The 14,967-nt window shown below is 40.1% G+C and overlaps 1 protein-coding gene across 1 annotated transcript in view; it reads left to right on the top strand.

Annotated features, from left to right (window-relative positions):
• The window catches only part of SLC25A13 (solute carrier family 25 member 13), a 153,941-nt gene extending 139,191 nt beyond the window's left edge, over positions 1 to 14,750 (top strand). Inside the window, exons 15-18 of the mRNA XM_074984705.1 lie at positions 5,486 to 5,624; positions 9,877 to 10,035; positions 10,132 to 10,222; positions 13,485 to 14,750. Coding sequence (XP_074840806.1) covers positions 5,486 to 5,624; positions 9,877 to 10,035; positions 10,132 to 10,222; positions 13,485 to 13,674 — 579 coding nt within the window. The 3' untranslated portion in view covers positions 13,675 to 14,750. The remainder of the gene's footprint in view (positions 1 to 5,485; positions 5,625 to 9,876; positions 10,036 to 10,131; positions 10,223 to 13,484) is intronic.
• Positions 14,751 to 14,967: the final 217 nt, after the last annotated feature.

A 14,967-nucleotide genomic window follows, 5' to 3' on the forward strand; every position in this document is an offset into this window, starting at 1 on the left:
ACATTAACCGAGCATAATCCGTTTCTTCTTATGTCTTGGAAATACAGGGTTCCTAAGTGCAGAGACGATTTGCAAAGGAGCCCAAGTATTAAAGTAGGCAGTTTCAATTAGCTTGTGTATTATGGAAGAATGTTTTCGTGGACTGGAACTTCAGCTAGGAATGAGCAAGTCATACGAGCTGATCTTATCTTCACCATAAAGATTCATACATAACTTGAAAAGAATCCCTCATTTCTTGGCCAAGTTCCATGTGTTTTTATAAAAAAAAACATTTTCAACCATGATACAGTTGTGAGTAAACATTAATAAATAGGAGTGGCAATAATAAAGATGACTAAGTATTATTTCAAATGTCTGCACTTTAAGGAAAATATCTATCTATATCTATATAGATATAGATATATCGAGAGAGAGAGAGAGATCCCATGTTGATTCTATATTGCCACTTACTGTGCTGTTCTAGTGTTTGTCTGCATAGTAAATGCAAATATCTTGGGCAAAACTAAACATGGATGAGATGAAAGGGGAATAGGAAGCCTTTGTTATCTTACTCTAAAGTCTAAAAGAAGAGTCAGATGGTGGTATCTCTGGCAATAAGAAGCCTTTGGTGTATGGTCTGTTACTGGTCAGAAAATTCCACCATATGACAAAGGTTGAGTTGACACTTCTCACTTGTTTCAAGCTAGTAGGCAAATATTTTTCTTTGTTTCTGAACTACTTCTGCCATGTTCTAGAGTATTTGTTACCCTATCATGCCATTTCTGCCATCTGCTCCTTTGGGGAGGCAAATATTGCACACCTTATGTTGAGTGAGTTTTTTTTCCTGTGTTGTCTTTCAAATTCTTCTGCAGCTACTAAAGGTGGCCATTCTGTACTAGATGGCAGTTATTGTGAGAGAGGAGCTTGCCAACACCAAAGTGTACCCAAAGCAGACAGAATACATACTTCTTCTAACCCAAAATCTGCTCTTTGTTTTCTTGGAAAAAAGGGGAAAAGTTTGTTTTCTTGGGTTAATGGTTTAATGTGTGGTTTATTTTAACGGTAGTACAGATGAACGTATTCATATCAAATAAAGAGTTCTGGAGTCACCTGAAAAGATTCAGCAAGGTTTACATCTTTCACTAATATTTTTCTGTGCTTTGAATAATTTCAAACTGAAGTCTGTTGAGTATTCTGCTAATTTGTTTTTGCATATTAAATTTTCTATAGAATACTCACTTATTTGAAACAAACCATTTAATAAAACAATCTTTCAGTTCAGTGCAATATCACTATGATGCATTCATATCCAACAAAATACTATCCAGTTAATGTATCTTGTTATCTAAAGATATAACAAATAACATTACTTTAAAAGGTTCATTGGTAGAAAAATAAATGTTGTGGTTCCATTTTAAATAACAAATGTTAGACTATATTTGTCAGATTGCCAGCAAACATTTGTGCTTTGGGTGCTAGAATTTAGTACAAAAAAATTTCAAAACTTTGCACCACTTAATTTTTTGCCATGTTATGGATCATTTCTTGTGGAGTAGAGACAGGAAGCCTGATCACAGATGACATGTTGTATACCAAGCTTCCACCTGAGAGATTTTTGAAAACAGCAGAAGTATCACAAATCATATGATCACAGCAGAGTAATATTAACCAAGCATGTTTAGTAAAAGTTAAAGGGTGTTCAGATAGAGCAGATGTCTGCCATACTAATTCTTTTGTATGAATACACACAGTTTGAATAGTTGTAAAAATAACAAAAAAGGGAATTAAAAGTAACCCAGCAAGTAAAGCTGATGATTTTTATCTGGGACTTAGCAAAGCATTTGAAACTGCCATTTTTTCCTCTAACAGGCAAATGCATGCAGTTGTATTTATTGGCTTAAAAATACATATGTGCCTTAAACTAGTATTATTTTAATATGAGTAAAATTACAGCCCCCCCCCAATACGCTGTTTAATTCTGTGACATGGATGGTAGCAGACTGACTCTTAACCAAAGGAGTGCTACTGGAGACTGTTACACTTTTGAGCTCAAAGGGTTAAGTTGCCAGTTAAAGTGAAGAAGAATGCTAAGGAATCAAGAAGTGACATGCTGCCTATTGTTTATAGCTATAGGATCAAAATAACAATTATACATGCCAAATAAATTCTAAACCTACAAGGTAGAAAAAGGTGGGGTGGCTGTAAGTACAGGTGCCAGAAGCATTAAATAACCCTCTGAGACAAGGTGCACCACTGTTGTCTTGAATACTTCTAGGTCCCCCCAGTCTGGCATTTTTCCCCCTGCACTAGACAATGTGCATTCACTGCAGGAGACTCTGTTAAGCCTGCGTCTCCCAGACCTGCTGGCTCCTTGTGCCCAACCCAACACAGAGGTGCCTTTGTGAGTATAATTACCCTCCCCTTGTCGTAGGAATAGTTTGTTTAGAGCCTTATTTGCAGGTAGGGCTGGAATAAGCAGGAATTAGCATGCTAAAGAACCTGCCTCAACTCTGACTTGGATTTGTTTACCTTGGGACATGGTACAACCAGGGATGATTTTTCTCTATTGGTTTATTCAGCCAGATCCTATCCAAGATTAAGAGCTTTAAGGTCATTAAAGAGATTGAAGATGGAAGCCAACTGGCAGTTGCATCAGGGAGGCGCATGTCTAGTGTGTAGGATCACCCAACAATTTCATGCCTGGCAGGGCCTGTGCCCTGGTTGCCAGAATAAACTGAGGTGGATGATCCTAACAACTGGCTGAAGACTGATTAAAACTCTGTTTTGGCTTTCAACACATTGTCCACATCAAAAAGGTGTGAGAAGTAAAATAAATGTTCCTTTAGCATTTCAAGATACTGTGGCCAATCTCCTTAAGCCTTCCTAATTGGCCTAGGCTGGTTGCAGATGATTAACTTGAAGTTAAATGAGGCCTGCTTTTAAACATGCTTTCCCAGACTATAAACAGAATGAGGAGAGGAAACTTTAGACTGTTGTGATATTGGAACTAAGCCACTCTTGGTGGTGGTTATTAGAGTGGGTCCAAGTTTTGATCCAACTTTGTTTACATTTAAGCCTGCTTAGCTGACAGACTTTTTCTGTGTTTACCTGACTGCATAATATTGGAGATATTAAAAATGCGCTGTTTTTGTCTTCAGAAGGAGAGTGCTGTTAATGAGGGGGGGGAATATTAGCAGTTCAGTGTGAGTTAAGATTTGTGTGTAATTGTGGCTTATTAATTTCCACAAGTTATTTTAATTATGTGGAGATATGTCGGAGTATGAAGGAAACTCAGAGGAAAATACGCAGACTGTTTGATAGCGCTTCAAAAAAATAAGAACAATAAACTCTTGAGGCAAAGACAATATGGAGATTTATCTTGGGAAAGAAATGTTTAAAAATAAAGCCTTAGGGAAACAATGCTCATACTGCAAAATATTGCTAGCTGCACGTGGTTGTTGCAGAATGTTGTCTGGTCATAGACACCATGTTTATAAGAACATGTGGAAATTCTTCTGGAAGATTAAAGGTCACTGTAAAACAGGCAACTGCTTCAGCATATAAGAGGAATTCTCATGTAGATACAGTGATGTACAGTTATCTTACATTCTAAACAAAATATTGGTTACCAGCATGTCTTGAGAATTCAGCCCTTTCAAGTACTCACTTTGTAGGATGTCTGCTAGCACTAGTCAGCATCTCATTAACAGTGGTGTTGCAATGTTCTCCCACCACTACACCCACGCTTTGTTGCTGGGCAACATCCTCTCTGTGCCAGGAACTGATTTTGCCAATATACTTCCTGTACATCAGACTACACTTTTCCTATTCCACATTTTTTTTTCTCCTTTCAGTTTCTCTGACACCTTTGGCACTTGTATATATTTGCTAAGCAGTTGTATCCTTGTAAGAAGCAATCAGGATTGTACAGTGTTTCAGCACAGAAAAACTCATAATGTGTTCAGGCATATCGTTAGATTTCATGAGACTACTCACTCAGTTAGGCATAGTTTGACTTCTGAGAGATATTTGATCTTGATTTGTCTGGCAGTCTTCCTGGTATAAATCTGAAGTAAATCTCCTGATGTTACCCCTTGTAAAACTAGTATGAGAATTGATACATTAATAATGGCTTTGGTATAAGACCCTAAATAACCCCAAGACACTGGAGGAGCAGCTCAGCAGGTTTGGAGAGGATTGTGGCTGAACTAGAACAAGGTCCACTCTGAATCTGACAGGACAGAGGTGTGAAGCCTCTTTTGTCACTGCACTCTACTTTTCTCTTCCTGTCCTTCCCTTCTTTCCCCATATATTTGCTGTTTGTGCCAACACATCCGTTCTAATCATAACTGTGGTGTGTTTGCTGGAGCTTTGTACTGAAGTGAAGAGACTTTTGTGCAGTTTCTTATTGCATTGGCCTGTGCCTGATTTCATAGACCTTTGGCGGAGGCTGTACACCTTTTCCCATCACGTCTGACCCTTTTATTTCATGCTTTTGAAGAACTCTGGTTGTCTGCAGCTGCCTCAGAACTTTACTTGTTTTCTTCTTTTGAACAAGATTGTTATTTCAGAGAACACAGTGAACAGTATTTCAAACCCAGGGCTGTCCTTAGGCATGTGCTGCAGCATCTGCTGTGTGTGAAGCTTGGCATGTGTCTGCAGTGTTGGGGGAGGGGAGGAGCTGTGGTTCTTCTAGGGACACCAGTTTAATGATATTGCATAGGCCCTTATAAACAGTAAGGACGATCCTGTTGAGATATCCAAGTCCATTGGGGTTTCACATCAATGAGGTGCACAGATAACAAGGTAAATTATTTTACCAGCCTGTGCTGAGAATCCTTTGTTTGAAAACAAAGCACATCCAGGACTTTTTTTTTTTTTAAATTGCAATTAATGGAGTCCTAGTATTGTCCTGCCAATGTAAAGCATGCTTTGTGGAAGAATTGTGTTCATGGGAACATTATCACTCTATTGCAGACAAGAACATGTCTCGTTAATCACTCCATCACAGTATGCTTTGGTTTTGTTCAGCAGTTACATGGTCTATTGTCTGCAAACAGGTTGGGCTGCACTGATTTCCATGGAGTAATTTTTGTAAAGAGGGAGTTATGTGCTGAAGACCCAGCCTGTGACTTAGGACTTTTATCAAACTCCTCCTGAACCTCCTGGGAAACTGGATGGCAAATAGTTTGTGTACTCTAGAGAAGTCATTAGAGTTTACCCAACCAGGATGTCATTTTTCTCTCTCACTGGTAAATTACTGCAATATTAAGGAGAGGGGGAAAAAGAGTGGAAACAAATAGCATTTATTGCAACCACAAATAACACGCAAGCTTCTTTATGGGTTGAAATACACATTATTTCATGCAATTTTGAAAAGACTGCTTTTTCTGTGAGCTTTTTTCAGCAGAGAGTCAAAACTGCAAGGTTGTTCAGCTTTTTAATCTCCAGTTTTCTTGGTGTCATTCTGATCTGCCTTTGACCAGTCAATTTTTACTTCACACAGGGTGCTAAGGCATGTTTTCTACGTGATATCCCCTTCTCTGCCATTTACTTCCCATGTTATGCTCACTTGAAAACTGCATTTGCAAATGAAGATGGACAGGTTGGTCCTGGAAGTTTGCTCCTGGCTGGATCAATAGCTGGTATGTACTGAATTCCTGTGCTTATTGCATACTGATGCACTTAGTTTGGTGGATGCTCTAGAAATGTGTTTATGAATAAACCTGATGCGAAGGCAAAATTAATTGTTCTATACAAAGTTGTGAACATGTAACCAAGATGTTAATATTTAGGTCTTAGACTACAGTACATGTAACTGATGCAAATGTGTGTTTGACCTACTGACAGCATTCCTATTACCATTTGTAGTAGGAAAACGAGAACAGGATTTTAGTCCTGAAATATTAATGTAGTTTGACATCTTGCCCGGTCAAGTTATAATGCCGTTGTCTGTTTCGGTTGGTTGATGAAGCAAGTTGTTACTCTGAAAGTGGTTCATGAAAATATTCATTTCATTCTTGACCTCTCTGTGATCGAATGAAACTTGAATATCATTTTGGGATGGAATCCAAATGTATACTAATGAGACAAACATCTACGTGGGCCACTAGCAGACAGTGACAGCATGGTAAAAGTAAGTCACTGACCACAGTGTCCCACACAATATCTTGGATTTGGGTTCTTGTATTTTATTTTCTATTTAATCATTTTTATTAAAAAAAACAAAACAAAAAAAACCCAAAAGACCCCACATTTCTGGTGATTTTTTTTGTTTAATCCAGAGTTCCTTTGAATCAGAGTTTAGTTAAGACATCATAAGCAAAATAAGAAATAAGTCTGTCCAAAAGCTGAAAGCAAGTTATGGTGATTAAATAATAGAAATGTAATGGTCTTGGAAATAGCTTGCTTCTGTTCTTCATGGTTTGAAAGGACAGATAGTAGATGCCTCTTTCTACCCTGCTGCCTTGTGGTGAAAGGAGAATGTATGGAATCACAAATTGACATTTTTTCTTATCTGCCATTTGAGAAATCTGTTCAGAAAAGATAGCTGCCAGTTTCAGGGGGAGGGAGAAGTGTCGTGGAACCCAAATTGTCAAACCTCCGGGCTCATTCAGTTCTGTTTCTGAATGGCAAGGACTGAGACTGAATGTTGGCATTCATCTTGGGAATTTGCTGACAAGGTGTTCCATATGCAGCCTCTGTTTTTAGTGAAGTTTTTCATCGTTAATGGTGTCAGCACTAAAGGGCGAGGATATGTGGCGTTAAGGTGCATTTCCCAGCCCAATTTGCCTCTGTGGCAAATGTCACCGTAGTCGTAATTAGCATCTGCCTAGTTGAGAGGGGCCCCCTGAGCTTAAAATTCCTTTTCTCCCCGTATTCTGTACCCAAAAGCTCAAACCTCCAAATCACAAGTATAGATAGTGCCAAAGAATTGGGAAAAATATGTATGCAAAGATTGGGGAAAATATGTATACAAAAATAAGCAGAAGGAACTTCCTCCTTTATTTCCCCCATGTTAATGGCTCACAGATCACTCAGCCTAGATATTTGCGTAAGCAGCACGTTCTCTAGCAGTTGTGAGTAAAGGGCTGGTGGACCAGGGGAAAGATGAAGCAAAATCCAGCACAGGTAGTTGAATTGCCCAGAATCTGGTTACTTGTATAAGTTTTTAAACTCTTCTTCCTGGAGACAGCTGTGCAACTTTTGTTGTCAAAGTCAAAGGAGTACCTCCCCAAAGAACAGCCTGCTCCCATAGCTAGCATCTGTTTGTGTCCAGACTTCAAGTAGCCTGGAACTTTTGGACATCTTCTGCTGGGTTATGGCCCAGGGCTAACTCTAAAAACCAGATTGTCTTGTTGAATCATAACGCCTCCAGTTTTTTTCTTCTAGCTCTTTATGCAGTACCTTGTAGCGTATAGGAATTGAGCTGGCTGGAATTGAGTCAAAACATCTGTAATCAAGTGGCTGGTGCTTGGAAAAAAGAAAAGAAAAATTGTTGAAAGAAGTTGGATTTAAACTCATCTTAATTCTAACTCATTTTAGTGGAACAAAACAATTTTTGAACTTTGGAGTCTATCTACACAGCTGAAATACAAGCTGTTATTTTTAAGCCAACTCATTTCTTAGATGCTAGTATTTTTCTTTTTCTAGCCATTGTCAGGCGATTGCAGACTAAGATAACCATCGCTTTGAAGTTTAGCCCAAGAAGCAGTCTCAGTATAGTGGCTGATCCTGCACTAGGAAATCGACTGTAAGGGGTATTTTATCCAGTGTTTTCAATAAATTTCATTCCATGATAACTTACATGAGCAAATTCCTGCATGGTATTACGGGCATAATTCTCATCATGTGGAATACTGCTGGGACATGGGTGCTATATTTTTACAGAAGCAGGTTATTTCTTCTAGAGGCACGCTGGTACCCTAAAGATCAAAACCAGTGGTTGATGAGCTAGTGAAGTGGAAGACTGGGTCTCTCACTCAAGTCATGGAAATAGATCTTTAGCTGGTATAAATCAGTCCAACTTCTTTTGACTTCTCCAGAGCTAGGTTGATGTACTTTGCCAGACAATCTGGTCCAACTGCTTGGCACCAATTCTGCATCAATAGCATTGCTTTGTTTTCAGAAATGTGAACTCAGAAATATGCTTAAACTTACCTTAGGCTGTGTCTAGACGAGCCCCAAACTTCGAATGGGGCATGATAATTAGGGTGTTGGGAGATGACTAATGAAGTGCTGGGGTGCATATACAGCACATCATTAGTCAAAATCTCCCCCGCAGCAACTTCAGAGTGCCAGCTTGCATGTAGCTGCGGGTCAGCTGCGGGTACTTCAAAGTGCCTACGCTACACTGAAGTCCCTTTGCTCCTCAAAATTTTGAGCATTATGCCTGTAAGTGTTGTTAATGCTGCTCAACAATATTGGCCTCCCATGGTCCGGCAAATTCTTACATCCGGCACGGGTAAGGTCCCGAGGGTGCCAGATTAGAGAGGTTCAACCTGTAGTAATGAACAACAGGTGAAGAGAGATGAGATGGTAATTAACAGATCGTAAGCAATATTGTTTTTAAGAAAACTAAAAGTCTTGTGGCACCTTATGGACTAACAGATTTATTGGAGCATAAGCTGACGTCTGACAAAGTGGGTCTTTGCCCATGAAGGATTTCCCATTGTTTTTGCTTATTGTTTTTAAGTATGTCTGTTGGTTTTCCATGAAAACATCAATTGACCTCTAAAGGGCAAAAGTGCATCCTTAAGTTGAAGACCCTCTGATGAGTAATGGTAAATGGAGGAGTAAATTCAGCATTTCTGGAAACTTTAGCCATGTTTTAGTCTTTGTCTGCCAAATTTGCAAAGGCCAAAGTTTGAGCGTTCGTGTGTGTTGCACGCGGACTGACAGGCTTTCTTGTTTTCGGGGTTTAGGGTGAGGGAGACCAGTTCCTATTTTAGTGATATGCACGCACTTACACACATCTTTCAGAGCAGTCTGTTAGGCGGGTGAGGTGCTGTTTTGAGCCAGACCATGCTGGTTTGGACAAAAATTGTTACAGAATTATTAAGCCTAAAAAAAAAAAAAAAGCAGAGGAGATTTATGCATCTCTGTCTGACCAAGTTGGTTTGGAACATTTGCAGAATGGAAAAGTAAGAAAACCAGAAGAGACAGCGTCTTCTGAGCACAGTCTCTCTGGCCTTTTTTTTTTTTTTTAAAAAAAAAAAAAAAAAAATCTCAAGGGCAGCCCTGGTTTGGTAGAAGGACTTCAGAAATAACGCCTGTTATTCAGTATTTGTTGCTTGCGCTTGATTATGTGCCAGGGTGCACTTAAATTTTCTTCCAAATAGTCAACTGAGGATGTCAGACATTGCTCTGTGCTGAGAAATGTGAGTTTCCTAGTGAGAAAAATGAACCCTTTAAACCTTAGCTCACAGATCTTGCTGATTGGGCACAGCATTCTCTTGCTCCCAGTAGCAGTCTGTATGAGGTTGTCTAAGGTGTGTGTGTGAGCATGCTTTTTCCAGCACATAGTGTGGCGGGTAGTGCCAGAAACCACAAAGGGGCATGAAAAGGAAAGGGAAAGATTGACGTCGCCTTGAAAGACTCTCAACTTGTGAACTGGGCTAGTTTGATTTGTACTGAAAATTTCTGTATACGCCTCCTGACTGCAAATAAAAATCTAGTGGTGCTGGTCAGTTAGTCAGAGCCTCATAGGAGCGAAGCACTTTTCACAGTGGCTGGCCCATGGGTCATTGTTCTTCTCCCTCATATAAAGTAAGTGTTTGTGGCATGAGTTTTCTGATGTAAAGAATGAATGGTGCAGTAACCTTCCCACACGGGAAGCATCTGGTGTGTTTAACAACTTACTCATGCCTCTCCCCCCACCCTCTACTTTATTTGTAGGTATGCCTGCAGCCTCTCTCGTGACCCCTGCTGATGTTATCAAGACTAGATTACAAGTGGCAGCTCGCGCAGGCCAGACGACGTACAGTGGCGTCGTAGATTGCTTTGGGAAGATACTACGGGAAGAAGGCCCAACGGCTTTGTGGAAAGGAGCAGGGGGTATGTAAAACAACTGGGGTGCCACTTGTGTGATGACGACTAACCAGTTGTGATTTTAAATTGATTTTTGTTTTGTTTTTTTGCTTTTCTTTCAAGCTCGTGTGTTTCGATCCTCTCCTCAGTTTGGTGTCACTTTGGTAACTTACGAGCTGCTGCAGAGATGGCTTTACATTGACTTTGGGGGAGTGTAAGTATAGTGAGTGAATGTGTCATTTGGGCTCTCCTGCTGTCACTGGCTCTGTAGAGCCCTGTGCTCTTGCAGACTCAGTTGCAGGATTAGGACATGAGTTATTAATACTTTGCAGTTACAGAAAGAACATCAAGATCACGAGCTAAAAGTTTCACTACACCAAATTAATTAAGCTTCAGTGGGAATTGAGCAAGCGTTTCTGTATCCATTTCTCAGCAAGCTGGTCCCTATTTTAGTACTATGAGGATGTGTCTACGCAGCAAAGTTATTTTGAAATAACTGTGTGAGAGTCTACACAGTGTAACTGCTATTTTGAAATATTGGGTGCTTTATTTCGAATTTGGTAAACGTCATTCCATGAGGAATAACACCTATTTTGAAACAGATGTTTTGAAACAGGCTGTCTGGGTCTACATGAGCCCCTTCCTTTCGAAAGGGGCATGTTAATGAGCGGGTTTGAAAGATGCTAATGAGGTGTTTCAATGAATATGCAGTGCCTCATTAGCATAATAGTGGCTGCGGCGATTCGAAATTGCGGCTTTTCAGATCGCGCACCGACCGTGAAATGGGACCTTCCGAAAGGACTCCCCCCAGCCTGTTTTCAAAAGCCCTTCTTCCTATCAGCACCTCATTAGCATCTTTCAAACCCGCTCATTAACATGCCCCTTTCGAAAGGAAGGGGCTTGTGTAGACATGGGCTGTGTAGACTGGGAATAGTGGCTATTTTGGAATAAGCTATTCTGGAATAGTTTATTTAGAAATAAAGCTGCTATGTAGATATAATATTTTGAATTAGAGTCGCTGGAAGCAGTGCTTCCAGGGTCTTTAATCTGAAATAGGCTCTTTTGTGTGTGGATGCACTATTTTGCAATACATTTTGCTTATTTTGGGGCTTCCCTGTAGTGTAGATGCATTATTCTGGAATAGCTTATTTTGGAATAACTCTGGAATAAACTAGTTCAGAATAACTCTGGTGTAGACATACCCTAACAGACCTGTTTACTATATTGGATGTGTGAGTGTCAAATGGCAGAACGAGGAATAGAATTTGGGATTCTTGATTCCTTCCTGCTCTAACTATATACAAGAATGCTGTTGGGGGAGGTGCAGGAAGTATCACTGGTAAAGGGGCCATAGGTTTCCTTGGAGCAGTTGAACTCTACAGTGATTTGTCGTTGTTTTTTTTTTTTTTTTTATGGAGTCTCACGTCTGCCTTCTTTTATGCATGGAGCGCTTTGCTTGTTGCAGCACTGGGATATTGTATATACATTGCAAAGTATTAACTCTGTTGTGCCTCTGGCAACAAATGTAACTGCTTTTGGACTTCCTTAGTAGGATAAGGCTTTTAAAGACACTAGAATGAGTTACGATAGCATCAGGGAAAATCCAAGGAGGAAACGAGTGAGTTTGGCAGGCATCAGTTCCCTTGAAAGTATGTAGCTGAATCTGCCATTCTTTGGTTATACGGAGCTTCAGAAAGATCTCACAAAACTAGGGGACTAGTCAACAACATGTCAGATGAATTTTAATGTTGATAAATGCAAAGTAATACATATTGGAAAACATGATCCCAACTATATGTGTAAAATGACGGGGACTAAATTAGCTATAGCCGCTCTAGAGAGAGCACTTGGAGTCATTGTGGATAGGTCTCTGCAAACATTCACTCGATGTGCAGAAACCGTCAAAAAAATAAACAATGTTAGGAATCGTTAAAAAAGGGATAGAATAAAAGAATATCTCGTTGCCGCTATATAAATCCATGGTACGCCCACATCTTGAATACTGCATACAGATGTGGTTATCTCCTCTCAAAAAAGATATCTTGGCATTGGAAAAAGTTCAGAAAAGGACAACAAAAATGGAGTATGGAATGGTTGCCATGTGAGGTGAGATTAGAAGATGGGGACTTTTCAGCTTATATAAGAGAAGACTAAGAAGGGAGATATGGTAGAGGAGAATAAAATCACGACTGGTGAGGAGAGCAAATACTCACTTACTTTTTCCCATAACACAGTAACTAGGGATCCCCAAATTAAAAGATAGCAGATTTGAAACAAAAGGAAGTACTTCTTTACACAACACATAGTCAACCTGTGGAACTCTTTGCCAAAGGGTATTGAGAAGATCAAGACTTTAGTTGTGTTCTGAATTCAATAAATTCATGGCAGGTAGGTCCATCAGTGATCATCAGCCAGGATGGACAGGAGTGGTGTCCCTAATCTCTGTCTGTTTGTCAGAAGCTGGGACTGGGCAATAGGATGGATCACTTGATTACCTGTACTGTTCGCTCCCTCTTTGGTATTGGCCAATGTTGGAAGACAAGATACTGGGCTAGATGGACCTTTGGTCTTACCTAGTGTGGCCAGTCTCATGTTCACAGGTGACAGGGAGACTTTTAGCAAACAAACAAGCCATCATGGTTAGTAAAACCATGCACAGAGTATCTCCCTTTCCTGAGCACTCCTGTGTGTGTGTACTGCTAGTGCTCTCTTAGGGTATGTCTGTACTACAGATGAAAGTGTGATTGTAGTGCAAATACATATACTTTGTCTAGAACACGTAAGACTGTACCAAGGCTCCTTATAGGCCAGGGGTGGGCAAAATATGACCCACAGGCCAGACCCAGCCTGCCACCATCCTGCAGCCCAGCAGGAACCTCACAGGCTCCCTGGTTTCTCCACCACCTCACAATGCTCAGAGCACCAGCTATGGCAGCCATGTGCTTCTCTGAGCACTGTGAGCCCCTGGAGAGAGCAAGACTTCGTGCGCTTTCCTCCCTCCCACCCCTTATCCTGCCCTCAATACAATCTCGCAGCTGTCATTGGCTACTGTCCCCATTTTGATTCCTGGGCCAGCTAGACAAAAGCCAGCCATGGGTCTGCCTATCCATACTACAGTCATGCCGTTGTTTGCAATGTAGATGTACCCCTACCGAAACATCCACCATTCAAGCTCTGCCAGCTCTGGGATGAGTGATGCAGAGTGCAGGAATGGTTGACAGAATATGACCCCATTGTACTGCAGGTCTCATATTTAGTAACACACAGTACAACTTCACTGAGGTTTGACAGCCTTCTGTGGTAATTTAATGTGAGAACCGTTGGGCCTGTTCTAAAATGTTAGCGTGGTTCTCATTACATTGTAGTAGGGATGTTTCACCAGGCGGCCTTGGGATTGTTGACCTTAAGATAGTCAATTTCCAATTTATAGAGATTTTGGTGTCCGTGTTCTTACCGAATTTTAACTTATTTTGCAGAAAACCAGCTGGATCAGAACCAGTTCCTAAATCCAGGATCACGCTACCTGCTCCCATCCCTGACCACATTGGAGGTTATAAATTGGTAGTTGCCACATTTGCAGGGATTGAAAATAAATTTGGACTGTACCTACCTCGATTTATGCCATCACCAGTTACCTCACAGGCTACTAAAGCTACTGGACCCTAAGATGTCATGTTACCGTTGTGGAGTTTTGTTAGTGGTGAAAGAGCCACTTTTCTGATCAGTCTGATATTTCATTCCTTTAGCTTTTCATCATATATCAGTTAATTGTCATTTGAGTTTTAAGGCAGTTTTCTTAAATGTAATCATTTGGTCTTTGTGCTTCTTTAACCAGATCACTGTGAAATTCTTACCACTTTTTCTTTGGATTCAGGACCACAAGCGCATTGTCCACATATGATGTGTGTTTTGTGTTTGGAAGGCACTAATATTAGATTCTGTTTTGGGGGAAGAAAATTAGGGGTGGGAGACATGAATGTGATCTTCTGACCAGGTAGCATACAGATGAGGATTACGATGCCAGAGTGGCTGCATATTGGATATCATGCATTGTTACTGAAATATAGACTGTGGAGATCATGGTGCTCAAGCAGAATGAGTTTGTACATGTTTATAAGCTTAGTGCCTGTTTGTAGACTTCAAAAAGAAAAACACAGAGAGAGAGAGAGAGAGAGAGAGAGAGAGAGAGAGTGTACCTGACTCTGCCACTATGGCTTCAACTTTTTAAATATGTACACGCACAAGTTCTGTTTCTGGATTGTATTATGAAACTTTTAATGTGGAATGTGTTTTTGTAATGGAAACCACATTTATAAATGGTTAGTTGCGGTATTCTGTTACTGGTATTGAAATGTTGGGAAGGAAATATTATTGTCCATAGTCTTTGCACTTTATGGAAACACTTTTGGCATTTTATTACATGTACAAAGGAATTACAAGACTAGGTGCCTATCTTGGACATGCTGATATCTGGATTCTTGTTTGTATGGTGCACTTAGTAAATGCTGCTTGTTTAAATAAATGCAATAGAAAAATCCATGCACTGTATAAATGGTACCTGCCTTAACTACTGGATTGTAATTGGAAATTGTTTTTAGATTATTTACTTCATTGAGTTGAAAAAGGAGATTAAAATGTTCTAGAACACAAGCTTTTATCTTTGGGGGCAGAGCTGTTCTTGCACCAAATTTAGAGGATTGTGTATTTATGAATACAAATAAACCTTTCAAACGGTGAGAGAAGTCTGTTTTGCAAGTTGCATAGAATATTTAGTGTGTGTGTGTGTGTGTGTGTGTGTGTGTGTGTGTGTGTGTGTGTCATTTGAGTTGATACTCTGTTTCAAAGCTAACTTAATTCATTATGTACAGGCATTTCCTGGTTGGGTTAGGAATGTAGTTACCTTTGTCCATGTGAGGCATTACCAAGTGGGAGTTGTGAAGACATGAGCCCTTTTGATGC

The sequence above is a fragment of the Carettochelys insculpta genome, chromosome 2 (genome assembly GCF_033958435.1).
Source record: "Carettochelys insculpta isolate YL-2023 chromosome 2, ASM3395843v1, whole genome shotgun sequence".
In the NCBI taxonomy this organism is placed as follows: Eukaryota; Metazoa; Chordata; order Testudines; family Carettochelyidae; genus Carettochelys; species Carettochelys insculpta.